Below are 26,493 nucleotides of genomic sequence, written 5' to 3' on the forward strand. Positions count from 1 at the left end.
AATTCTGCTTGTATTGATGTTACCAGGGGTGAAGGTGGTCACCATGACCATCCTATTACAATCTTGTTTCTCTTTGTTTTTATTAATCGACTCCTCTTGAGTAGAATGCTGTACCATATCATGAATTTGTCCCACTGTACTCAGTTTGTATCCTCTTTGGAGAAACTTACTCCTAGTTTCCTCCAACTGGGAGACCCCCGAGTATGCTGTGTGTTGTTACGGATGGTTCTAATCATCTGTGATTTGATTATTCCCTGAAACAATGTGGGTGGGTGGCAACTGTCCGCTTTAAGGATCGAATTGTGATCAGTAGGTTTCTTGTATAGAGTAGTCCCTAATTTAGGGCCATCTTTGAATATTCGTAGATCAAGAAAAGTAACTCTCACTGTCAGATGTCATTTTAAATCATACAGTAGTGTCAGTGTTGTGAGATGTAGTTTATAGGTCTGAAGTTTAGGTGGAGATGAGTCTCACATGTGCACTGTTTAATTGTCACTGAAAGTCCCAGGAGGGGGTGTTAGCACTGTTGCTATGTTTACCATTGTAAGGCTAAGTATTCACATTGCAGGTATGCACTTTTTCACACAGGCTATACAGTTTCTGCGAAATTGGAAGTGATAGTATGACAACTTCCGGTTTGCCGATTTTGTGTTTGATGCTCTGTCAGCATGTAGGTGTTTCACACATGTATGATTGCTTAGTAAGGTGTGTGGAGGTTTATATTTGTAACAATATATGTTTTTAGGGGTTTATTGGATAGAAACACAAGCCCTGCGAAACCGGAAGTGGAGAGTTGATACACTTCCGGTTGGGGCTGAATGGAACGCAGGGATGCATTCCAAGCACTTTTGGCGCAATTCTTTGATTGATGTGGGAGGTATGTGTTTGCTAAAGTTGTCAGTAATAATAGTATAATGTGTTAATGTTTGCCACATTTGTTCACTTTTTTTGATCTGAAGAAAGGGACTTGAGTTCCCTGAAACGTCATCTAATAAAGTTGTCTTTTTTTTACACAAAATCCTGAGAGTGCATTATTTATTGGAAGTATACATTTGACTATATTTGCACCCAGGTGGCTGGATTAGGAGGGAGGATTCTAGACATGTGCGATTCGATTTGAATTTCCGAATTGCGGTAGTGCCGAATCTACCGAATAAATCCGAATCTATTCGAATTTATTCGGTAGATTTGGATGGATTCGGATGGCTGTGTATTACACTAGTATTGTACAGTATACTAGTGTAATACACAGCATATCCCCTTAGCACTTACCAAAATCCCGAATCGATTTGAACCGAATTTTTTACAAATCCAAAAGAATCCGAATGAATCCGAAATTAATTCATTCGATTTCTTCCGAATTCGAATCAATCCAAACCGAAATTCGAATCGATCCGAACCAAATTTTTCGCTGCTGCACATATCTAGAGGATTCCTTTTTCCTGTATATATATGTTTGTACATACGTATTTATATGTGTATATACGTATTTATAGACATATATACACAAATATAGACATAAATATATATAAGTGCATTGGAGCCCATTGCAGTTAAAGGGACACTGAAACCAAAACTTTTCTTTCGTGATTCAGATAGAGCATGACATTTTAAGCAACTTTCTAATTTACTCCTATTATCAAATTTTCTTCATCTTTATTTGAAATGCAAGAATGTAAGTTTAGATGCTGGCCCATTTTTGGTGAACAACCTGGGTTGTTCTTGCTGATTGGTGGTGAAATTCATCTACCAATAAAAAAAGTGCTGTCCAGAGTCTGAACCAAAAAAAGCTTAGATGCCTTCTTTTTCAAATAAAGATAGCAAGAGAACAAAGAAAAATTCATAATAGGAGTAAATTAGAAAGTTGCTTAAAATTGTATGCTCTATCTGAATCACGAAAGACAAAAAATTGGGTTCAGTGTCCCTTTAAATAGATGAAAACATAAAAAGCATATTTATGCAATATTCATTTTTAATAAAGTGTTATACCCTGTATTTTCATGTCGGTTTAGCGCACTTAAAAATATGCTTTTTTTTTTTTAAGTAAGATGGGTTTTTCCCCCTACTTTTTTGCTCCATTGACTTCTATGGGGGAATAGGTAATTGTGCGCGCGATATTCTACGTTTGTTTTTTTACACTCTGTAAGCTAGTGCACGAGTGAAAACAGGTTACTTTCAACTTGTAATACAAGTGCTACCCGACGCGTGCAAAAAGCTTACTTCTAGTGCAGTTAACGCTTGAGCGGGAAAGTTAAATAATGCTCCAATTGTAATACCCCTTTCATTTTCTTAATAAAAAGGTATTTTGGAAAGGGCTGCAAAGTGTGTATATACAAATATGTTTATATATGTATATAGATAGATATGCATATTTAAACACATTTTTGTTTATGGAAATATATTTTATATATTTCTATTTTGACCTTTCTATCCCTTTTTTTTTAAATTCATTTTTATTGTTTTACTGTGTTTTATTGTAAATATTTCACATTCCAATGTCCTTCACATAGAAGAAAATGTTCTTTGTATACAGATATATACAGTGGATATAAAAAGTCTACACACCCCTGTTAAAATGTCAGGTTTCTGTGATGTAAAAAAAATGAGACAAAGAAATCATTTCAGAACTTTTTCCACCTTTAATGTGACCTATAAACTGTACAACTCAATTGAAAAACAAACTGAAATCTTTTAGGTAAAGGGAAATAAAAATAAAAAACTAAAATAATATGGTTGCATAAGTGTGAACACCCTTAAACTAATACTTTATTGAAGCACCTTTTGATTTTATTACAGCACTCAGTCTTTTTGGGTATGGGTTTTTCAGCATGGCACATCTTGACTTGGCAAGATTTGCCCACTCTTCTTTGCAAAAACACTCTAAATCTGTCAGAATGTGAGGGCATCTCCTGTGCACAGCCCTCTTCAGATCACCCCACAGATTTTGAATTGGATTCAGGTCTGGCCTCTGGCTGGGCCATCCCAAAACTTTAATCTTCTTCTGGTGAAGCCATTCCTTTGTTGATTTGGATGTATGCTTTGGGTCGTTGTCACGCTGAAAGATGAAGTTCCTCTTCATGTTCAGCTTTCTAGCAGAAGCCTGAAGGTTTTGTGCCAATATTGTCTGGTATTTGGAACTGTTCATTATTCCCTCTACCTTGACTAAGGCCCCAGTTCCAGCTGAAGAAAAACAGCCCCAAAGCATGATGCTGCCACCACCATGCTTCACTGTGGGTATGGTGCTCTTTTGGTGATGTGCAGTGTTGTTTTTGTGCCAAACATATCTTTTGGAATTATGGCCAAAAAGTTCAACTTTGGTTTCATCAGACCAGAGCTCCTTTTGCAACATGTTTTTGGGAAACCTCAGATGTGTTTTCGCAAAATTTAGCAGGGCTTGGATGTTTTTTTTTTGTAAGAAAAGGCTTCCGTCTTGCCACTCTACCCCATAGCCCAGACAAATGAAGAATACGGGCGATTGTTGTCACATGTACCACACAGCCAGTACTTGCCAGATATTCCTGCAGCTCCTTTAATGTTGCTGTAGGCCTCTTGGCAGCCTCCCAGACCAGTTTTCTTCTCGTCTTTTCATCAATTTTGGAGGGACGTCCAGTTCTTGGTAATGTCACTGTTGCACCATATTTTCTTCACTTGATGATGACTGTCTTCACTGTGTTCCATGGTATATCTAATGCCTTGTAAACTCTTTTGTACCCGTCTCCTGACTGATACCTTTTAACAATGAGATCCCTCTGATGCTTTAGAAGCTCTCTGCAGACCATGGCTTTTGTTGTAGGATGCGACTAACAAAATGTCAGGAAAGACCAACTAGAGCAGCTGAACTTTATTTGGGGTTAATCAGAGGCACTTTAAATGATGACAGGTGTGTACTGACTCCTATTTAACATGATTTTGAATGTGATTGCTTAACCCCTTAAGGACCAGCGACGTACCCTGTATGTCACTGGCCTTTTTTTGGGACTTGATTGTTTTATAGCGCGGTCTTGCCACCTGTGTTGAGACTGCTCTATTCCACAAAGCCTGCTGGACGGAGTGCATTAATAGTGTGTTCTTGCTAGACTTGTGCTTTTATGTCCTGAAAAAAATCTTAACGACCAGGGACATACAGGGTACATTGTGGTCATTAAGGGGTTAATTCTGAACACAGCTACATCCCCAGTTATAAAAGGGTGTTCACACTTATGCAACCATATTATTTTATTTTTTTATTTCCCTTTACCTAAAAGATTTGTTTGTTTTTCAATTGAGTTGTACAGTTTATAGGTCACATTAAAGGTGGAAAAAGTTCTGAAATGATTTATCTTTGTCTCATTTTTTTACATCACAGAAACCTGACATTTTAACAGGGGTGTGTAGACATTTTATATCCACTGTATATATATATATATATATATATATATATATATATATATATATATATATATATATATACACACATTTTTTTTTCTTTTAAATAATATATATAAATAAAAATAAAATTTTCTTCTATGAGAAGAACATTGAAATGTGAAATATTAATAACTCAATTCAGGTTTAGCGCTTTTAGTCTAATACAGTGTTCTTATTGTTTCTTTTTAAAGCTTGCTCCATTGAAGTCTATTGGGAAAAGAAGTTAACACAGTGAAAATATCTGAAATTAGCACGCATTAGGTTTTGCTCATGCGCTAACTTTTTACCTTCGACTTGTAATACACTCACTAACCCGGCCGCGTTAAAATTTTATTTTCAGCACATTTAGCGCTAGAGCAAAAATTCCCAATTTCATGCCACTTGTAATCTAGCCCCCTCTGTTTAAAGGGGCAGTATACACCAATTTTCATTTAAAGTGAATGTCGTTACTAATAGTGCCCGACGGCATTGGATAGACTTTTAAAAATTAACAAGTGTTTAATTCATGATTAATAACCTTATATATGTATATATTTTGCAGAAATTTTACCTATTTACCATTGCAACGATAAGCGCAGCCCTCCCGCCCGCCATATTGTCAAATTGATTGACAGATGACGATTTGTAAAATAGCTAAACCTTGTTTCTCCCCTGGGGCAATGAGCCCCTTTGCGTAAACGTCACGGCCCAGGGGGAAACAAGGATTGGTTATTTTACGAATCATCATCTGTCAATCAATTTAACAAAATGGCGAACGGGAGAGCTGCGCTTATCATCACAGCGGTAAATAGGTAAAAATTCTGCAAAATATATACATATAAAAGAGTTAATGAATTAAACCCTTGTTAATTTTTAAAAGTCTATCCAATGCCGTGGGGTACTATTAGTAACATGACATTCACTTTAACTGCATGTAATAGACACTACTATAAAGAATAATATGCACAGATACTGATGTAGAAATCCAGTGTAAAACCTTTTAAAAACTTACTTAGAAGCTCCCAATTTAACACGGTTAATGAGATAAGCCTGGGACACCCACTGAAAGGGGCTGATAACAGAACCTCCCCCTTCCCCAGCATATGAAAAGATCCATTATACAAACAGAAGCAGTCTGAAATCTGTATACATCAGTAAACATCTAAAACTTTGGGGCTTGGTTAGAAGTCTGAAAATCTGCACAACGTTAATAAAAAAATAAGCAAAAACTATACATTTTTACAAAAACACACCCATATGGGCTGTATAAATGGATAATCTACAAAACATTTATTCAAAGAAAAATCTAGTGTATAATGTCCCTTTAATGTCCCTTTAAGATATATCTGAATAGTTAGACATCTCAAAGCAAAAACATAAATAAATAGACCCCTCTCCAAACTGATAGTGTCCTTTAGGGGCAATGCATTTATTTTAATCTTTATATAAATTCAATCAACTGCATTCTCCCCAATTAACTTTATTTTCTTCCTACTCTCTATAAATAGTCTTATTTATAAATGACTTGACAATTGTTATATAACATTTGTAGGTCATTGTCTATTTAATTCAGAATATGACTTACAAATATACATCCAAGGTCAATTCAGGGTATTTTCAAAGCAGCTTTGATACAATTAACTTTGCATATGGCCTAAGGTCTTTCTTTTAAAACAATATATTCTTCATAACTGTACAGAACCTGTAACATTATGTGATACAGTTATCTATACTATAATCGCGTTTGTAATGCATCCGTCGGTGTCGCCAGTTGTGCACGCATCCTCAAAGGAATGTTGGCTGCGCGCACAGCCAAAAGAATTCACCTAAATGCAGCGAAGATGCATCCCGGTGGATTTCGTGGATTCTTTCACCACCCTGCCATTTTCGGAATCCACCTTTTGTGGATTCTTTCCCCACCCTTCCATTTTCGGAATCCACTGGGATGCAGTGAAGGCAAACGGAGCATTACAAAACAAAACAAAAAATAAGGGCCGCAATTAGTATATAAAAAAAAAAAACAGCTAACCGTGCGCAATAAGTAATAAAAAAAAAAAACACCCGTGCAAAGTATTAAAAAAAAAGAAAATACCCAATAAAATTATCAACCCCTAAATCCACCAACCACAACATCGCAAACTACCTAATACATATATTAACCACTAATCTGCCAACTCCCCACAACGCATTAAACCTAATTTACCTATTAACTCCTAAACCGCCAAACCCCACAACGCAAAAAACGAATTTAATGACTAAGCCCCCTAACCTAACATCCCCTAAATTAAACCCTTAATTACATTTAAAAAAAAAAAAACTACATTACAATTAAAATAAAAATTACATTAATCTTAACATTACAGAAAATAAAAAAAGGCAAATAAAAAATAATGAACAACACTATCCAAAATAAAAATAAATAAACCTAATCCCTCTAAAAATAAAAAAGCCCCCCAAATAAAAATACGCCCTAATCTAAGAATAAACTACCAATAGCCCTTAAAAGGACATTTTGTAGGGCATTGCCCTAAAGAAATTAGCTATTTTACATTACAAATAAACAAAGTCTACCCTAACAGTAAAACCACCCACCCACCAAACCCCCCCCAAAAAAAAAAAAAACTAACACTAATAAACCTAAACTACCCATTGCCCCTAAAAGATTTTTCTTTCATGATTCAGATAGAGAATACAATTTTAAACAACATTCTAATTTACTTCTATTATCTAATTTGCTTCATTCTTTAGATATCCTTTGTTGAAGAAATAGCAATGTACATGGGTGAGCCAATCACACAGAGCATCTATGTGCAGCCACCAATCAGCAGCTACGGAACCTATCTAGATTTGCTTTTCAGCAAACGATAGCAAAAAATAAAGCAAATTAGATCAAAGAAGTAAATTAGAAAATTGCTTAAAATTTCATGCTCTTTCTAAATCAAGAAAGAAACAATTTGGGTTTCATGTCCCTTTAAAAGGGCATTCAGCTCTTTTTCACTGCCCTTAAAAGGGCATTCAGCTTCTTTGCAAATTGCTCAATAAATCCTAATCTAAAAAAACAAACCCCCCCCCCAAAAAAAAACCAACACTAATACCCAAATAGGTACTCAAGGTTTCAGAAGTCCGGCGGAGAAGGTCTTCTTCCAAGCGGGTCCATCATCTTCATCCACAGCGAAGGCGGCGCGGAGCGGAGGTCTGGAGCGGTCATCCCAGATGTGATCTTCTGCCACACACTGAAGATTGAATTCAAGGTACCCCATATTTATTGGGGTACCTTGCATTCCCATTGGCTGAAATTTTCAAAATCAGCCAATAGGATGAGAGCTACTGAAATCTTATTGGCTGATTTGAACAGCCAATAGGATTTCAGTAGCTCTAATCCTATTGGCTGTTTTGAAAAATTCAGCCAATAGGAATGCAAGGTACCCCAAATTGATTGCGGTACCTTACATTCAATATTCAGTATACGATGGACATAGGATGGACATAGGATGAAGAAGAGCCTCCATGCCACCGAGGACCACCGCTGCCGATGAGCGCCGCCGCCACAGATTTTTATAGGGGTATTAGTTTAGGTTTAATTTTATTATTTTGGATAGCTTTGTTTATTTTTTCTGTATTTTTACTTTTTTATTTTTTGTAGCTTGGGGGGTTGCATTTTTAACAAATAGACTGCCCTCTGGGCAGGCTTATCAACTAGTATTTTTTAATAATTGTAAGATATGTGTATAGTGTTGTATAGCAGATATTGTTGTTATATATGGAATGGAGTATATTTACCTTGTGGTTCTGTATACAAATTCCTCAGGAATTAATTTCCTCCATCATTTTTGTAACTGATGCGAATAGTATATGTAGAATACTTCAACTGGATAACGGTCACTTTTTCACCAATGATAATGTTCATGTTATTTATAGCAGGGATATTACACAGTGCTCCTATAGTAAAAACAAATATGCTAAATCAAAGTAAACATTAAAAAAAATGGTGGAGAAAAAACCAGCAAATAACTAACTTGTTTTCTTTTAATCTCCTCAGGGAGATTAAAATACATCAGCCTACTCCAGAATTTTTATTGTTGAAAAACATAAATTATCCTTTTATTACCCATTCCCCAGTTTTGCATAACCAACACAGTAATATTAATATACTTTTTACCTATGTGATTACCTTGTATTTAAGCCTCTGCAAACTGCCCCCTTATTTAATTTCTTTTGACAGACTTGCATTTTAGCCAATCAGTGCCCTCTCATAAGTAACGCCACCGGCGTGAGCAGTATGTTATCTATATATGGCACACATGAACTAACACCCTCTAGCTGTGAAAAACTGTTAAATGCATTCAGATAAGAGGCAGCCTTCAAGGCCTTAGGGTCATATGCTAATTTCTATCTAGGATTAGCTTTCAACTAAGAATACAAAAAAAAAAGTAAATTGGAAAGTGGTTTAAAATTACATGCCCTCTCTGAATAATGAAAGTTTAATTTTGACTAGCCTGTCCCTCTAAATTGCATTCTTCCTCTATTATGGTTTATATTGAATAACATAAGTATATAATCCTACATTGTGGTGTTTTGAGACAATGAACTGATGATAAATGTGTAACCAATACCCTAATATGGGCTAGATTACAAGTGGAATGAAAACGATTTTGCGAGGCTTTTTGTGATTGTTTGCACTCCGTTAAAATTGTGCTGCTATTACAAGTTGAGCAAAATTGCTATTGTGCTAGCGTAATTGCGAATTGCGCTAGAATCAAAACTGTGGTTAACTGTGTTTGGCAAAACAAAAAAGTATCACACAACACATCAAAAATATATTACAAAGTACAGTTGCACTCATATTAAAGGGACAGTCAAGTCCAAAAAACTTTCATGATTCAGATAGGGCATGTCATTTTAAACAGCTTTCCAATTTACTTTCATCACTAACTTTGCTTTGTTCTCTTGGTATTCTTAGTTGAATGCTAAACCTAGGAAGTTCATATGCTAATTTCTTAGACCTTGAAGGCCGCCTCTAATCTAAATGCATTTTAACCGCTAGAGGGCGTTAGGTCATATGTTTCATATAGATAACATTGAGCTCATGCACGTGAATTTACAGAGGAGTGAGCACTGATTGGCTAAAATGCAATTCTGTCAAAAGAACTGAAATAAGGGGCAGTTTGCAGAGGCTTAGATACAAGGTAATTACAGAGGTAAACATGTATTATAACTGTGTTGGTTATGCAAAACTGGGGAATAGGTAATTAAGGGATTATCTATCTTTTAAAACAGCAAAAATTCTGGTGTTGACTAACCATTTTACAACCTAGTAGTGCCTTAGTACCCCCCCCCCCCCCCTTTAACAATGTTTAATAATTATTCTCAAAAAATATTGCACACAAATATTATAAAGGTGCATAGATATGAGATTTTGGGGGTGTTAGAAAAAAAAAAGCAACCGAAGGGCTTTAACATTGAGATACATACATATACATGTCTAATGATGGATATGTATGTGTATGTATATACAGTCGTATGCAAATGTTTAGGCACCCATGACAATTTCCATGATTTTCATTTATAAATAATTGGGTGTTTGGATCAGCAATTTCATTTTGATCTATTAAATAACCGAAGGACACAGTAATATTTCAGTAGTGAAATTAGATTTATTGGATTAACAGAAAATGTGCAATATGCATCAAAACAAAATTAGACCGGTGCATACATTTGGGCACCCTTGTCATTTTGTTGATTTGAATACCTGTAACTACCTAGCACTGATTAATTGGAACACACAATTGGTTTAGTGAGTCCATTAAGCCTTGAACTTCATAGACAGGTGCATCCAATCATGAGAAAAGGTATTTAAGGTGGCCAATTGCAAGTTGTTGTTCTCTTTGACTTTCCTCTGAAGAGTGGCAACATGGGGGCCTCAAAACAACTCTCAAATTACCTGAAAACAAACAACATTATGGTTTAGGAAAAGGCTACAAAAAGCTATTGCAGAGATTTAAGCCGTCAGTATCCACTGTGAGGAACATAGTGAGGAAATGGAAGACCACAGGCACAGTTATTGTTAAGGCCAGAAGTTAAATAACGGAAAGGCAAAGGATGGTGAGAACGGTCAAAAACAGCCCACAGACCACCTCCAAAGACCTACAACATCATCTTGCTGCAGAAAATATGAAGCAAGGTATTCAGCACTTAAAAAAGTTTTAATGACACAGTTGAATAGCGAGGTTTCGGGGTCACAGCCCCTTATTCATGCTTGGTCATCTTGCTGCAGATGGTGTCACTGTGCATCGTTCAACAATTCAGCACACTTTGCACAAGGAGAAGCTGTATGGGAGAGTGATGCGGAAGAAACCTTTTCTGCACACACGCCACAAACAGAGTCACTTGAAGTATGCAAACGCACATTTGGACAAGCCAGCTTCATTTTGGAAGAAAGTGCTGTGGACTGATGAAACAAAGATTGAGTTATTTGGTCATAACAAGGGGCGTTATGCATGGCGGCAAAAGAACACTGCGTTCCAAGACAAACACTTGCTAGCCACAGTAATATTTGGTGGATGTTCCATCATGCTGTGGGGCTGTGTGGCCAGTGCCGGTACTGGGAATCTTGTTAAAGTTGAGGGTCGCATGGATTCCACTCAATATCAGCAGATACTTGAGAATAATGTTGAGGAATCAGTCACAAAGTTGAAGTTACGCCGGAGCTAGATATTTCAACAAGGCAACGACCCAAAACACTGCTCAAAATCTACTCTGGTATTTATGCAGAGGAACAAGTACAATGTTCTGGAATGGCCATCCCAGTCCCCAGACCTGAATATCATTGAAAATCTGTGGGGTGATTTGAAGCGGGCTGTCCATGCTCGGCAACCATCAAACCTAACTGAACTGGTCCAAAATACCTTCATCCAGAATCTAGACACTCATTACAGGCTATAGGAAGCGTCTCTAGAGGTTGTTATTTCTGCTAAAGGAGGCTCTATTAATTATTATTGCAATATTTCTGTTGGGGTACCCAAATGTATGCACCTGTCTAATTTCATTTTGATGCATATTGCACATTTTCTGTTAATCCAATAAACCTAATTTCACTACTGAAATATTACTGTGTGCTTCAATTATTTGATAGATCAAAATGAAATTGCTGATCCAAACACTCATTATTTATAAATGAAAATCATGGAAGTTGTCAGGGGTGCCTAAACTTTTGCATACGACTGTATATATATATATATATATATATATATATATATATATATATATATATATATATATACATACATATACACACACACGTGTGTGTGTGTACATATATATTAATGTATTTATATGTGTGTATATAAGTATTTACAGACATATATATATCTATATGCGTGTACATATACTGTAATTACTTAGAGCCCGTAATAGGAAAACAACTAAAAATACATTTATGCAATAATCATATTTTATACAGGTTTTAACTATGTATTTACTGTAAGGTAAATATTTCACATTCCAATGTTCTACACATAGCAGAATATGTTCTAAGTATTTATATATATATATATATATATATATAAATTATATATATATATATATATATATATATATATATATATATCCTCCTTGTGTATTTGCACTCACAATTTCAATATGTCTTCAACCAGGGTGCAGAGTCAAATTATCAGTAGAATTTCCAAGCAGGGACTGCACTCACTGGATTTAGATAAATAAATTATTTTTTATTAAGTGGTAACGTTTCGGGGTTCGAAGACCCCTTCCTGGTCTGAGGAAAGGGTCTGCGAACCCCGAAACATTACCACTTAATAAATAATAATTTATTTATTTAAATCCAGTGAGTGCAGTCCCTGCTTGGAAATGATATATACTGTATATTAAATATATATTTGTTTACAAAACCATCAGATATATGTAGAAATATTTATTTGAAATATTTATAATTTCATGTCGGGCTAGCACTATTGAGAATATGTTATGGTGTTTGTGCGACAGTGGGGATTTTTTTTTTTTACTTTTTTCCATTGACTCCTATGGGGGAATGCGTGAATGGGATCGAGATTTTCAAATTTTGACTTTACCAGTTACCCGCTGGATAAAAAAGTTTACTTCTAACTTGTAATACCAGCTAAACCCGACTAGAGCAAAAATTAAATTCCTAGCAGTGTTTTCTCTATAACGAAAACACAAAATACTGCTCCACTAGTAATCTAGCCATATGTGTTTAAAATATATAGAAAATAGAAATTATGTTGTTTTCCACATACTCTATAGAGAATGGCATAAAAACATAATTTACTATTTGCATTTTATATGATAGCTTTTTTCCATAGTACACATTTATTTTCTAAAAGTGTTTGAAATACTGAGAAAAAAAACTTTTCCATTTCTTGAAAGCAATGAAAAGCACAAGTTTGTTTGACCTTTTGCTACGGAGGTTCGGAAAAATTATTTTTGCACCAAGAATCTTGATTGGTCCTCATCACAAATCTCTACAAACAGGATTGCCGCTAGTTAATGGTCCTGATGCAAAATCTGATTGATATTTAGCTAGTATTTAACACCTGTAAAATATAGTTTTATAATTACTGCAACTTGCTTGCCAGTTAAATTTGTTTAGTAAAAGAAATGTGTGGTTAATATGAAGTCATTTGTATTAGTTGCTGACATCTACAGCCGGTGAGGGTCAAAACATTACCTCATAACACATTTGTCAACCTGTCGAGAGCGAGACAGAGCCCTGGTGGGTATTAATAGACAGACAGGTTGTTAAAACATTTTGGCAGCTGAAGAACTACCCAAGGGACATGTTTGGTTTTAGGATGGGGTGGAGAGACTGCAATCACTTTCCTGCCCCAAGTTCAAAGAAGATATAACAGAAAAGATAAAGCAAGACAGAAGGCACAAAACAAGGTAACCAATACAAATATACATTTTTAATTATTTTGTTTTTGCTTTCAACTTCTTTAACTTTATGCATAAAAAATAGGGAACAGATCTATATTTTGTTTATTATTTGATATATTCTTTTTTTCCCTTTATATCTATGCAAATATGCTAATCCAAAATAAGTTAAACATATTCTATCTATTAATTCCTCAACTTTACCAAAAAAAGAAAGAAAACGGGTTCTTAAAATGTAATTTGCATTTGCAAGATGTGTGATTTTTTTTCATAGGTAAACATATATCATGTGAGCATTTTATTTTACATTTCTTATATGGTTCATTATCTTTTGGTAGTTACATCAATTTACTTTGTAACACAATGAATACATAAATAAAAATATAGTGTATATATATATATATATATATATATATATATATATATATATATATATATATATACATATACATATATATATATATATATACACACACTACAAATTATTTCTTTTTATATATACATATATATATATATATATATATATATATATATATATATGTGTGTGTGTGTATATAAAATATATAAAAAATATACACACACACACACACACACTTATATTGTATTTTTGTTACTGTTAAATGTTTATTCTTTTAAACTCTATATCATACAACCGGTATTTAATTATTTATTATTATGTGGCATATAGGTTATTTTCTGAATTTAGATATCGTTTGTGATTTTTATAACTAAGTAGTTATTTTATAGAAAATAATTTTAACATTTTATTGAAATGTTTCAGCTTTTAAAAAGAATCATTTACACAACCAACACTATAAATAAAACAGACTATCTGTGGACATGTCCAAATATGTTTCTGCCTTGGAATATCATGATTGGCATCTGTCTCTCCAGCATAATTTACTACAGGGTAGATTTCATTGCTGACTGAAAACCTCTTTCCATTTTTTAAATGAAACATAATCTACCCTGAATAAAATAAACTAGGTTTAAAGAAAGAGACATAAGGGGGGAAATAAATTTCCGTTTAATCAGAGTATTTATTTTTTTGTCCAAACTGACACCTAACTAGTTTTAGAATATAGAGGCCAGTGCTTTAATGAGTTAGAATACTTTTTTTTTACCATTAGGTCTCTATAAATGTCTTTTTTTTAAATTTCTAGAAATAGCTTTAAATAATTCAGTATTTAAATAATTTATTAAATCTTTTCAGAAAACTTAAGTTTAGAATAGTAGTATAAAAATTTAAACCTCACTTTTAGAATTGACAAGTATACCCTGGTTTAGTAAAACAAGTGCTATTAATGCATACACAGAATTCCAGCAATTATCAGGGTATACTGGGAGCTAAACCTACCCATTAGCCAATCATAATCAACACATACCCCCCCAACAAGGATAGTTATCAGTTATTTTCATTTTTCATTGTAATGAAATTTATGGTTGTTTAAAAATGTTAATTATAAAATTACTTAAAACAATATGAAATAGCATGAGGCTATGAATTTATACTATGAAGTGAAAAAAAATATATAATCAAATATTTTAGGCTGTCATTTACAATAATGAATATATTAGCAAAATATTTTACTCCTACTTTGGCATATTTTGCTACTGTGATGGTCTGTTAAAGCCCCTGTAAATAAAGCGGTTTTGCTAATTCAAACAGATGTTTTTCTAATGGTTTAGAATAGCTTAGAAAATAAAAAATAAAATCACCTAAGAATATAAAAAGTTGTTTTGCATGGCTCTTCGGATAAATAAAAATTGTGGGGATAGTTAAGACTGTTCTGAGAATGGGAATATTTAAATAAGACCCTTAATAACACCACGTTAGATGTGCATCCATTTTTGCACAAATGCTACAATTAAACACATTGCAACTTTTTTGCCTTCATTAGAAATATGATTAACAATTGTTCTTTTTAGTGAGAAAACAAATGAAAAAATAATAAACAAATAAATAAATAAATAAAATAAAGGCTTTTGTGCTGCTAAGAAAGATTTAAAATGTAATAACGACCCAGCAATATCCTTGTCGGTTGATGGATTCCTGTGTCAGCCAATAAGTATGTAAACTTCACTTTTGTTCTTGGTCAATCCTGACGACATTTAAAAGGGACACTGAACCCAACTTTTTTCTTTCGTGATTCAGATAGAGCATGCAATTTTAAACAACTTTCTAAGTTACTCCTATTATCAATTTTCTTTGTTCTCTTGCTATCTTTATTTGAAAAAGAAGGCATCTAAGCAAAGGAGCCAGACAATTGTTGGTTAAGAACCCTGGACAGCACTTGTTTATTGGTGGGTGAATTTATCCACTAATCAGCAAGAACAACCCAGGTTGTTCACCAAAACTGGGCCGGCATCTAAACTTACATTCTTGCTTTTTAAATAAAGATACCAAGAGAATGAAGAAAATGTGACAATAGGAGTAAATTTAGAAAGTTGCTTAAAATTGCATGCTTTATCTGCGACACAAAAGAAAAAATGTGGGTTCAGTGACCCTTTAAGGATGGATCAAGGTCCATTCCAGTCAGTTTTCTTTTCTTTTACCTTTATGCTTAGTCAGCTTGCTGCTTGCTTGCCTTGCCAGTGCCATATACACTTATTTATAAAGAAAGTGCTGCCAGAAATAGATAGGAGAGGGAAAGGGGGAGAAGAACAACATTATAGAGAGAAATGAGACAGATATAAAAAAGACTTTAAAAAAAAAAGCTTTATTGCATTGATGTTGTCTTGTAGCAGTAGCACTAGCTATTACTTTAGCCTTTTCAAAGTTAAAGGGACATAATACCCACATGTTTAAACACTTGAAAGTGATGCAGTATAGCTGTAAAAAGCGGACTAGAAAATATCACCTGAGCATCTCTATGTAAAAAAGGAAGATATTTTACCTCAAAAGTTTCTCAGTAGCCACATCCCATTGTAAAGGACTTCTAAGCAGCAAATCAATATGTCTGTCCCGGGACAGCTGAAGGATTGAGCCTCATGCACTCTGATGTTATTTCCCTATTCAGTTTAAATAAGTTTACTATGAAATCTCATGAGAGTTAAGTGAAATCTCATGAGATCACAGTAAAAGAGTTCATGACCTCAGCACTGTTGATGCTGATTGGCTGTTGTTCATTTCTTCATTTTCAATTTTTTTTTTACCTGCAGCTGGGCAGTAACTGAGTATAACTTTTTACACAGAACTTACTCTGCTGAGCTAAGGAAATTGTGAGGTAAAATATCTTCCTTTTTTACATATAGATGCTCAGGTGATATTTTCCTGTCAGCTTTTTACAGTTATACTGCATTAGTTTTAAGTGATTTATCATATGAGTATTATGTCCCTTTAAAGCTGCAGTCCAACTGCCATAAAGATCTTTCCCATAGGAAATTGATTTTTTTTTGTGACAAACAATTCCTCTGAATCCATATTTTTGTTTGTACACATGCCAAACGCATAGTCATTTGTAAGAATGATTAAATATAACAAATAATGTAAAACACAATACCTAAGGGCTAAATAAAAAAATAAAATAAAGCCAAGCAATTCCTTAATTAGACGCTAGTGAAGAAAACCTTATAAATCCTATAAATTATATGGAACAGTCTAAAGTGTGAAGGAAGTTTAACAGCCTAGACTGGAGATCCGGTTTCTTCTGCTATTGGTGCTACATTAAATCTGCAGTATTAGGAGACAGCGCATGGTTTGGGTTACAAAGCCTTTTTGGTTCAGTTCCAAATCATGCAATACTTTACTCATATTACTTTTTTTACATGTTTTCAGATTAGGAATGTCTTTTTATTTGGCATACAGTTTCATATTAAAGAAACATTCTTGTGTCAAAAAAAGATCTACTTTGTTAGAACATTGTTTAATATGTGTTAAACACATATTCAAAGTGAGGTGCCCAGTACCATCAGTGTCAGTTGAGAAAAGTATATGGCTGTTAAGCCAATTAGGCACAAGTATACCTAGGGGTCGATTAGTCAACGGCTTTGACAGTCTTTCACCCCTCTACGACTGCAGGTTCTCACAAGAGAATCTGTAGTACGTATTTATGAAGCTGCGGTCATCAGACCACTGCTTCCCTAAGCTCTTCGCCACCTCGTCCGACCGGGGAGATTGTAAGCTCCTGCCAGCACGTGTTTGGCTGTGCGTGGGCAGTGGGCGGCATTGCGCAAGAGCGCAAAACTGCGTTTTTGTGTAATGCTGAATTCCGGCAGCAGAATTCAGCCCCCAGAGGCGAGCTGCAGCAGACAGGGGCACATATGTATGCCACAGCTTGATAAATTGACCCCCTAGAGTTTCCTGTTACCAGCTGTACACCATCAAAAAATAAAAATAAATAAATTGTAAATATATATGGCTAGAATACAAGTGGAAAGAAAAAATATTAGTGCTACTCAGCGCTAGCACTGCTCAAGTTAAATCAATAGCGCTCCTATTCTCACGCTAATATTACAAGTGGAAAGTAAAACGTCTCTGCTCAAACAATAGCCTTAGAAGCGCTAACTTCTGGAGGTCAGATAGGGGCCGATTAGCTAAAGGTCTCTAGCTTGGCGAAATTATTTAGGAATGCTCGGCAGTCATATTTCCCTGGTGGAATTATCTAAAGACACTTTTCCCCCTGAACACAGGGTGTCTTGTTATGGGGCTTATATTGCCTAGTCAAAAAGCATGTCATATACCATATCCATTTAAAACACTTTTTATACATTTATTTCAATTATAAACATACGGCTAGATTACGAGTTTAGCGTTAGGCTGAAAAAGCAGCATTAACAGGTCCTAACGCTGCTTTTTCACTACCGCTGGTATTACGAGTCTTGCAGGTTTAGGGACACCGCACACTTTTTTGGCCTTACCGCAAAACGACTTACGTAAACTTCGTAAAGTCTTTTTTCTATGGGACTTCCATAGTGCCGGTATGCAGAGTCTGTCCTGGGAGGCCAAAAAGTGAGCAGTACACCCTACCCCGTCAAGAGTCCTAACGCATTTAAGCGTCAGTAGTTATGAGTTTTACACTACAACGCCATAGCATAAAACTCATAACTAAAGGGCTAAAAAGTACACTAACACCCATAAACTACCTATTAACCCCTAAACCGAGGCCCTCCCGCATCGCAAACACTAAAATAAAATGTTTAACCCCTAATCTGCCGCTCCAGACATCGCCGCAACTATAATGAACATATTAACCCTTAAACCGCTGCACTCCCGCCTCACAAACACTAGTTAAATATTATTAACCCCTAATCTGCCGTCCCTAAAATCGCTGCCACCTACCTACATTTATTAACCCCTAATCTGCCGCCCCCAATGTCGCCGCCACTATACTAAATGTATTAACCCCTAAAGCTAAGTCTAACCCTAACACCCCCTAACTTAAATATAATTATAATAAATCTAAAGAAAAATTAATATTACCTAAATAATTCATATTTAAAACTAAATACTTACCTGTAAAATAAACCCTAAGCTAGCTACAATACTGTATAACTAATAGTTACATTGTAGCTATTTTAGGGTTTATTTTTATTTTACAGGCAAGTTTGTATTTATTTTAACTAGGTAGAATAGTTATTAAATAGTTATTACCTATTTAATAACTACCTAGCTAAAATAAATACAAAAGTACCTGTAAAATAAAACCTAGCCTAAGTTACAATAACACCTAACAGTACACTATAATTAAATAAATTAAATTAGCTAAAGTACAAAAAACAAGCAAACACTAAATTACAGAAAATAATAAACAAATTACAAGATATTTAAACTAATTACACCTAATCTAATAGCCCTATCAAAATAAAAAAGCCCCCCCCCCAAATAAAAAAAACCCTAGCCTAAACTAAACTATCAATAGCCCTTAAAAGGGCCTTTCTTCTACAAGATATGACGAGTCCACGGATTTCATCCTTACTTGTGGGATTTATCCTCCTGCTAACAGGAAGTGGCAAAGAGCACCACAACAGAGCTGTATATATAGCTCCTCCCTTCCCTCCACCCCCAGTCATTCTCTTTGCCTGTGTTAGTAATAGGAAGAGGTAAAGTGAGGTGTTAGTTTTAGATTCTTCAATCAAGAATTTTTTTATTTTAAAATGGTACTGATGAGTACTATTTTCCTCAGGGAGAAATCGTCAATCTGGATTCCCAAGAGGAATGAAGAGATCCTTTTTTTCTCTGCCCTGAGGTTGATGATATTAGCAGACGTTACTAAGATCCATTCTGGTTCCCACAGAGTTTCTGAAGGTAGTGCAAGAAAAATCTTCAGTGTGGAGAACAGTGCCATGCTACAAGCAGCATTGAGGTATGTTCAGTCTTTTATTTCTGAGGAGACTTGTTATATCAGAACTGGCTGACATTATTCCCTGTAAGGGAAGGAGTAAGCAGTAGACCCAGAAGGATTAGGGTGTTACTGTAATTACTGTTTAATACATATTGATTACTATGCTTATGTAACTCAATAGGGGCTTGATACTGGGAGAGGCAGCTGTGACATTTTCTATATTTGATAAAGACCACATGGCTTATTAAAACCGCTTACACATGCGGTTATGGAGTCAGTTTAATAATGGCATATTAATATATGTGTGTGAAAACATTAGAGGACCACATGGCTTGTTAAAAACGCTTCCCATGCAGTTATGGAGACTGTTCATGCGACACCCAAAATGGGCGGGGCCTATTTCGCATGCTCAGATGCGTAGTTTTCTCCTCACTAGAAGGCAGCAGGCACTAGCTCCGTTGGGACCTAAAGTTTAAATTCAGTCACCGGATCATTGCTGAATCTATTTTGAGTACCCTGGGGGCAGGTAGGCGCCACAGCAGAGCTGTGGCGAGGTGCAGGGGCTGTTATTGTTGTTTAAAGTTTATTTATAAGATAAAAAAGACTTTTTACAGAGTGATTTAGTTTTTCTCAAATGGTGCTATAATTTTTGGCAAATTTGAACTGTTTAGTATAATTTTTTAGTTCTAAAAAATCGTTTTTGGTGCAGTGCAGAAAAATTGTTGCGCTTTTATTATTTAAAGGTGCAGTACATTTTTTTCTAAAAATGTTTTGAATCACTAAATAAGATTAAAGTTGACTATTGTGGCTACTGCTAGTCTGTTTAACATGTCTGAACTTGAGGAAACTCCTTGTTCTATGTGTTTAGAGGCCATTGTGGAACCCCCTCTTACTTTGTGTACCTCTTGTATTGAAAGGGCCTTACAATGTAAAAAGCATATTTTATGTAAAGAAAGTGTGCCTAAGGATGGCTCTCAGTCTGAAGAGAATCAGGATATGCCGCCTAATTCTCCCCAAGTGTCACAACCTTTAACGCCCACCAAAGCGACGCAGAGTTCTTCAACCGCGTCTAATTCTTTTACTCTGCAGGATATGGCTGCAGTTATGTCATCTACCCTTACAGAGGTATTATCCAAGTTACCAGTGTTACAGGGTAAACGCAGTAGGACAGGAATCAATGTGAATGTTGAGTCCTCTGATGCTTTGTTGGATATTTCCGATGTACCCTCACAGGGATCTGAGTTAGGGGTCAGGAAAATCTTGTCTGAGGGAGAACTTTTGGAACCGGGAAGTGTGTTACCTCAGACAGATTCGGACGTCATGTCCTTTAAATTTAAGCTGGAACACCTCCGCCTGTTACTTCGGGAGGTCTTAGCGATTCTGGATGACTGTGACCCTACTATGGTACCACCAGAGAAATTGTGTAAAATGGACAAATATCTAGAAGTACCCGCTTACACTGATGTTTTTCCGGTTCCTAAGAGAATCTCGGAGATTATCAAGAAGGAGTGGGACAGACCGGGTATACCGTTCTCTCCTCCTCCTAATTTTAAGAAAATGTATCCCATATCAGACACCATTTGGGACTCTTGGCAGACTGTCCCTAAGGTGGAGGGAGATACTTCTACCCTGGCTAAGTGTACAACTATTCCTTTTGAGGACAGCTGTACGTTCAAAGAACCTATGGATAAGAAATTAGAAGGTTTTCTAAAGAAGTTATTTATTCATCAGGGTTTCCTTTTACAACCGACAGCCATTGTCCCAGTTACTACTGCAGCGGCTTTCTGGTTTGACGCCTTGGAAGAGTCTCTTAAAATTGAGACCCCTTTAGAGGATATTTTAGATAGAATTAAGGCTCTCAGGCTAGCTAATTCTTTTATCACTGATGCCGCCTTCCAAATTGCTAAGTTGGCGGCTAAAAATGCAGGATTTGCCTTTTTAGCGCGTAGAGCGTTATGGTTAAAATCGTGGTCTGCTGATGTGTCATCTAAGTCAAAGCTCTTGGCGATTCCTTTCAAGGGTAAGACCCTATTCTGGCAGGAGTTGAAGAAAATCATTTCTGACATTACGGGAGGTAAAGGTCACACTCTACCTCAGGATAAGTCTGTTAAGATGAGGGGTAAACAAAATAATTTTCATTCCTTTCGGAACTTTAAAGGAGTACCCTCTTCTTCCTCTTCCTCCACAAAGCAGGAAGGGAATTTTGCTCAGGCCAAGTCCGTCTGGAGACCCAACCAGGCTTGGAACAAGGGTAAACAACCCAAGAAGCCCGCTGCTACTACAAAGACAGCATGAAGGGACGGCCCCCGATCCGGGACCGGATCTAGTAGGGGGCAGACTTCTTTCTTTGCCCAGGCTTGGGCAAGAGATGTTAAGGACCCCTGGGCACTGGAAATCGTGACCCACGGGTATCAATTGGAATTCAAAAGTATTCTCCCAAGAGGGAGATTTCTTCTTTCATGATTGTCTGAGACCAGATAAAAAGAGAGGCGTTCTTATGTTGTGTAAGAGATCTTTCTACTATAGGAGTAATTTGTCCCGTTCCAAGACGAGAACAGGGACAGAGGTTTTACTCAAATCTTTTCATGGTTCCCAAAAAAGTGGGAACGTTCAGACCTATTTTAGATCTCAAGAGTCTAAACAAATTTCTCAGAGTCCCATCTTTCAAGATGGAGACTATCCAAACAATTTTACCAATGATCCAGGGGGGTCAATATATATGACTACCGTGGACATGAAGGATGCATACCTTCATATTCCTATTCACAAGGATCATCATCAGTACCTAAGGTTTGCCTTCCTGGACAAACATTTTCAGTTTGTGGCTCTTCCCATTCGGGTTGGCCACAGCACCCAGAATCTTCACAAAGGTTCTAGGGTTCCTTCTGGCAGTTCTCAGGCCGCGGGGCATAGCAGTGGCACCTCATCTGGACGATATTTCAGATGTCAACTTATCATCTAACAAAGTCTCATACAGACACAGTGTTGTCCTTTCTGAGAACTCACAGATGGAAGGTGAATCTAGAAAAGAGTTCACTAATTCCACAGTCAAAGGTTCCCTTCTTGGGAACTCTGATAGATTCTATAGCCATGAAGATTTTTCAGATGGAGGTCAGAAAGTCAAAAATTCTAAATACATGCCAAGCCCTTCAGTCCCATCGTCGGCCATCAGTGGCTCAGTGTATGGAGGTAATTGGATTGATGGTGGTAGCAATGGACATCATTCCGTTTGCTCGTTTTCATCTTAGACCATTGCAACTGTGCATGCTTGGACAGTGGAATGGGGATTATGCAAACTTATCTCCTCAGATAAATCTGGATCAAGAGACCAGAAACTCTCTTCTTTGGTGGTTGTCGCCGACTCATCTGTCCCAAGGGACGTGTTTCCACAGACCCTCGTGGGTGATAGTGACAACGGACGCCAGTCTACTGGGCTGGGGTGCAGTCTGGAATTCCCTGAAGGCTCAGGATGTATGGACTCAGGTGGAGTCTCTACTTCCAATCAATATTCTGGAATTGAGAGCAATATTCAATGCGCTTCAGCATGGCCTCAGTTGGCTTCGACCAAATTCATCAGATTCCAGTTGGACAACATCACGACTGTGGCTTACATCAATCATCAGGGAGGAACGAGGAGTTCCTTAGCGATGACAGAAGTATCCAAGATAATTTGATGGGCGGAGGCCCACTCTTGTTATCTGTCAGCAATCTACATCCCAGGAGTGGACAACTAGGAAGCAGACTTTTTAAGCCGACAGGCTTTTCATCAGGGGGAGTGGGAACTCCATCCGGAGGTATTTGCCTCACTGATTCTCCGATGGGGCAGACTGGAATTGGATCTGATGGCGTCTCGACAGAATGCCAAGCTCCCAAGATACGGATCCAGGTTGAGGGATCCTCAGGCCAAACTGATAAATGCCTTGGCAGTGCCTTGGTCGTTCAACCTAGCTTATGCGTTTCCACCGTTACCTCTCCTTCCCCGGGTGATTGCTCGGATCAAACAGGAGAGAGGTTAAGTAATTCTAATTGCGCCTGCGTGGCCACACAGGACTTGGTATGCAGATCTAGTGGACATGTCCTCTCTGCCTCCGTGGAAACTTCCAGTGAGTCAGGACCTTCTCATTCAAGGTCCTTTCCAACATCCAAATCTAATTTCTCTGCAGCTGACTTCTAGGAGATTGAACGCATTGATACTTTGATTCAGGTATGTAAGCCTGTCACCAGAAAGATCTATCATAAGATATGGCGTAAATATCTTTTTTGGTGTGAATCCAAGGGCTACTCATGGAGTAAAGTTAGGATTCCCAGGATTCTGTCCTTTCTCCAAGAAGGATTGGAGAAAGGGTTATTAGCGAGTTCCTTAAAAGGACAAATTTCTGCTTTGTCAATTTTGCTACACAAACGTTTGGCAGATGTTCCAGACGTTCAGTCTTTTTGTCAGGCTCTAACCAGGATTAAGCCTGTGTTTAGACCAATTGCTCCACCCTGGAGTTTGAATTTAGTTCTTAATGTTCTTCAAGGGGTTCCGTTTGAACCAATGCATTCCATAGATATTAAGTTGTTATCTTGGAAAGTTTTGTTTTTGGTTGTTATTGCTTCTGCTCGTAGAGTTTCTGAGCTTTCAGCATTACAATGTGATTCGCCTTATCTTATCTTCCATTCTGATAAGGTGGTTTTACGTACCACACCTGGGTTCCTTCCTAAGGTTGTTTCTAATAAGAATATTAATCAGGATATCGTTGTTCCTTCATTATGTCCTAACCCTTCTTCTAAGAAGGAGCGTATGTTGCATAACCTGGACGTGGTCCGTGCCCTGAAGTTTTACTTGCAGGCGACTAAGGATTTCCGTCAATCATCTTCATTATTCATTGTTTTTTCTGGAAGACGTAGGGGTCAGAAAGCTACTTCTACCTCTCTTTCTTTTTGGCTGAAGAGTATCATCCGTCTGGCATATGAGACGCTGGACAGCAGCCTGCTGAAAGAATTACGGCTCATTCTACTAGGGCTGTGGCTTCCTCATGGGCATTTAAAAATGATGCTTCTGTTGAACAGATTTGCAAGGCTACGACTTGGTCGTCTCTTCATATTTTTTCCAAATTTTCCAAATTTGATACTTTTGCTTCTTCTGAGGCTGGTTTTGGGAGAAAGGTTCTTCAAGCAGTGGTGCCTTCCGTTTAGGTTCCTGTCTTGTTCCTCCCTTTCATCCGTGTCCTGTAGCTTTGGGATTGTATCCCACAAGTAAGGATGAAATCCGTGGACTCGTCATATCTTGTAGAAGAAAAGTAAATGTATGCTTACGTGATAAATTAATTTCTTCTACGATATGACGAGTCCACGGCCCACCCGGTAATTTTTAAGACAGATTTAGATTATATTATATTTTTTACAAACTTCAGTCACCTCTGCACCTTTAGCTTTTCCTTTCTCTTCCTAACTTCGGTCGAATGACTGGGGGTGGAGGGAAGGGAGGAGCTATATATACAGCTCTGCTGTGGTGCTCTTTGCCACTTCCTGTTAGCAGGAGGATAAATCCCACAAGGATGAAATCCGTGGACTCGTCATATCGTAGAAGAAATTAATTTATCAGGTAAGCATAAATTTACTTTTTGCGGGGCATTGCCCCAAAGTAATCAGCTCTTTTACCTGTAAAAAAAAAATACAAACAACCCCCACAACTGTAAAACTCACCACCCACACAACCAACCCCCCAAATAAAATACTATCTAAAAAAACTTAAGCTCCTCATTGCTCTGAAAAGGGCATTTGGATGGGCTTTGCCCTTAAAAGGGCAGTTAGCTCTTTTGTGGCCCAAACCCTAATCTAAAAAATAAAACCCACCTAAAACACCCTTAAAAAACCTAACACTAGCCCCCTGAAGATCGACTTACTGTTCTGAAGACCGGACATCCAACCTCAAGGAAGCGGCATAAGTCTTCATCTAACTGGGCCGAAGTCCTCAACAAAGCCGGGAGAAGTCTTCATCCAAGCCGGGCGAAGTGGTCCTCCAGACGGGCAGAAGTCTTCATCCAGACGGCACCTTCTATCTTCATCCATCCGACACGGAGCGGTCCATCTTCAAGACATCCAACGCAAAGAATCCTGTTCAAACGAAGTCTTCTTACTGAATGACGGTTCCTTTAAGTGATGTCATCCAAGATGGCATCCCTTAGATTCCGATTGGCTGATAGAATTCTATCAGCCAATCAGAATTAAGGTGTAAAAAATCATATTGGCTGGATTGTTCTTCAATCCTATTGGCTGATCCAATCAGCCAATAGGATTGAGCTCGCATTCTATTGGCAATTCTATCAGTCAATCGGAATCTAAGGGACGCCATCTTGTATGATGTCACTTAAAGGAACTGTCATTCAGTAAGAAGACTCCGGATGAAGAGGATGCTCCACGTCGGATGTCTTGAAGATGGAGCCGCTCCGCGTCGGATGGATGAAGATAGAAGATGCCGTCTGGATGAAGACTTCTGCCCATCTGGAGGACCACTTCGCCCGGCTTGGATGAAGACTTCTCCCGGCTTTGTTGATGACTTCGGCCCGGTTGGATGAAGACTTCTTCCGCTTCCTTGAGGATGGATGTCCGGTCTTCAGAACAGTAAGTTGATTTTCAGGGGGTGAGTGTTAGGTTTCTTTAAGGGTGTATTGGTGGGTTTTATTTTTTAGATTAGGGTTTGGGCCACAAAAGAGCTAACTGCCCTTTAAGGGCAATGCCCATCCAAATGCACTTTTCAGGGCAATGGGGAGCTTAGGTTTTTTTAGATAGTATTTTATTTGGGGGGGTTGGTTGTGTGGGTGGTGGGTTTTACTGTTGGGGGGGTTGTTTGTATTTTTTTTTTTACAGGTAAAAGAGCTTATTACTTTGGGGCAATGCCCCGCAAAAGGCCCTTTTAATAGTTCAGTTTAGG

At 37.1% G+C, this 26,493-nt stretch overlaps 1 protein-coding gene across 3 annotated transcripts in view; it reads left to right on the forward strand.

The window, feature by feature from the left end:
* Nucleotides 1-13,157: 13,157 nt before the first annotated feature.
* Nucleotides 13,158-26,493, forward strand: part of MSS51 (MSS51 mitochondrial translational activator) — a 187,356-nt gene continuing 174,020 nt past the window's right edge. The window contains exon 1 of one of the 3 annotated variants that reach the window (XM_053695057.1): nt 13,158-13,302. Coding sequence is in view for 2 of the 3 variants with exons in the window: in XM_053695055.1 (XP_053551030.1) it covers nt 19,486-19,598 (113 nt within the window). In the remaining variant the exon portion in view is untranslated. Of the gene's footprint in view, nt 13,303-19,441; nt 19,599-26,145; nt 26,184-26,493 lie in introns of those variants that run through there. The other 2 variants (XM_053695055.1, XM_053695056.1) reach the window with 2 other exon arrangements.

The sequence above is a fragment of the Bombina bombina genome, chromosome 11, assembly GCF_027579735.1.
Source record: "Bombina bombina isolate aBomBom1 chromosome 11, aBomBom1.pri, whole genome shotgun sequence".
NCBI classification, from domain to species: domain Eukaryota; kingdom Metazoa; phylum Chordata; class Amphibia; order Anura; family Bombinatoridae; genus Bombina; species Bombina bombina.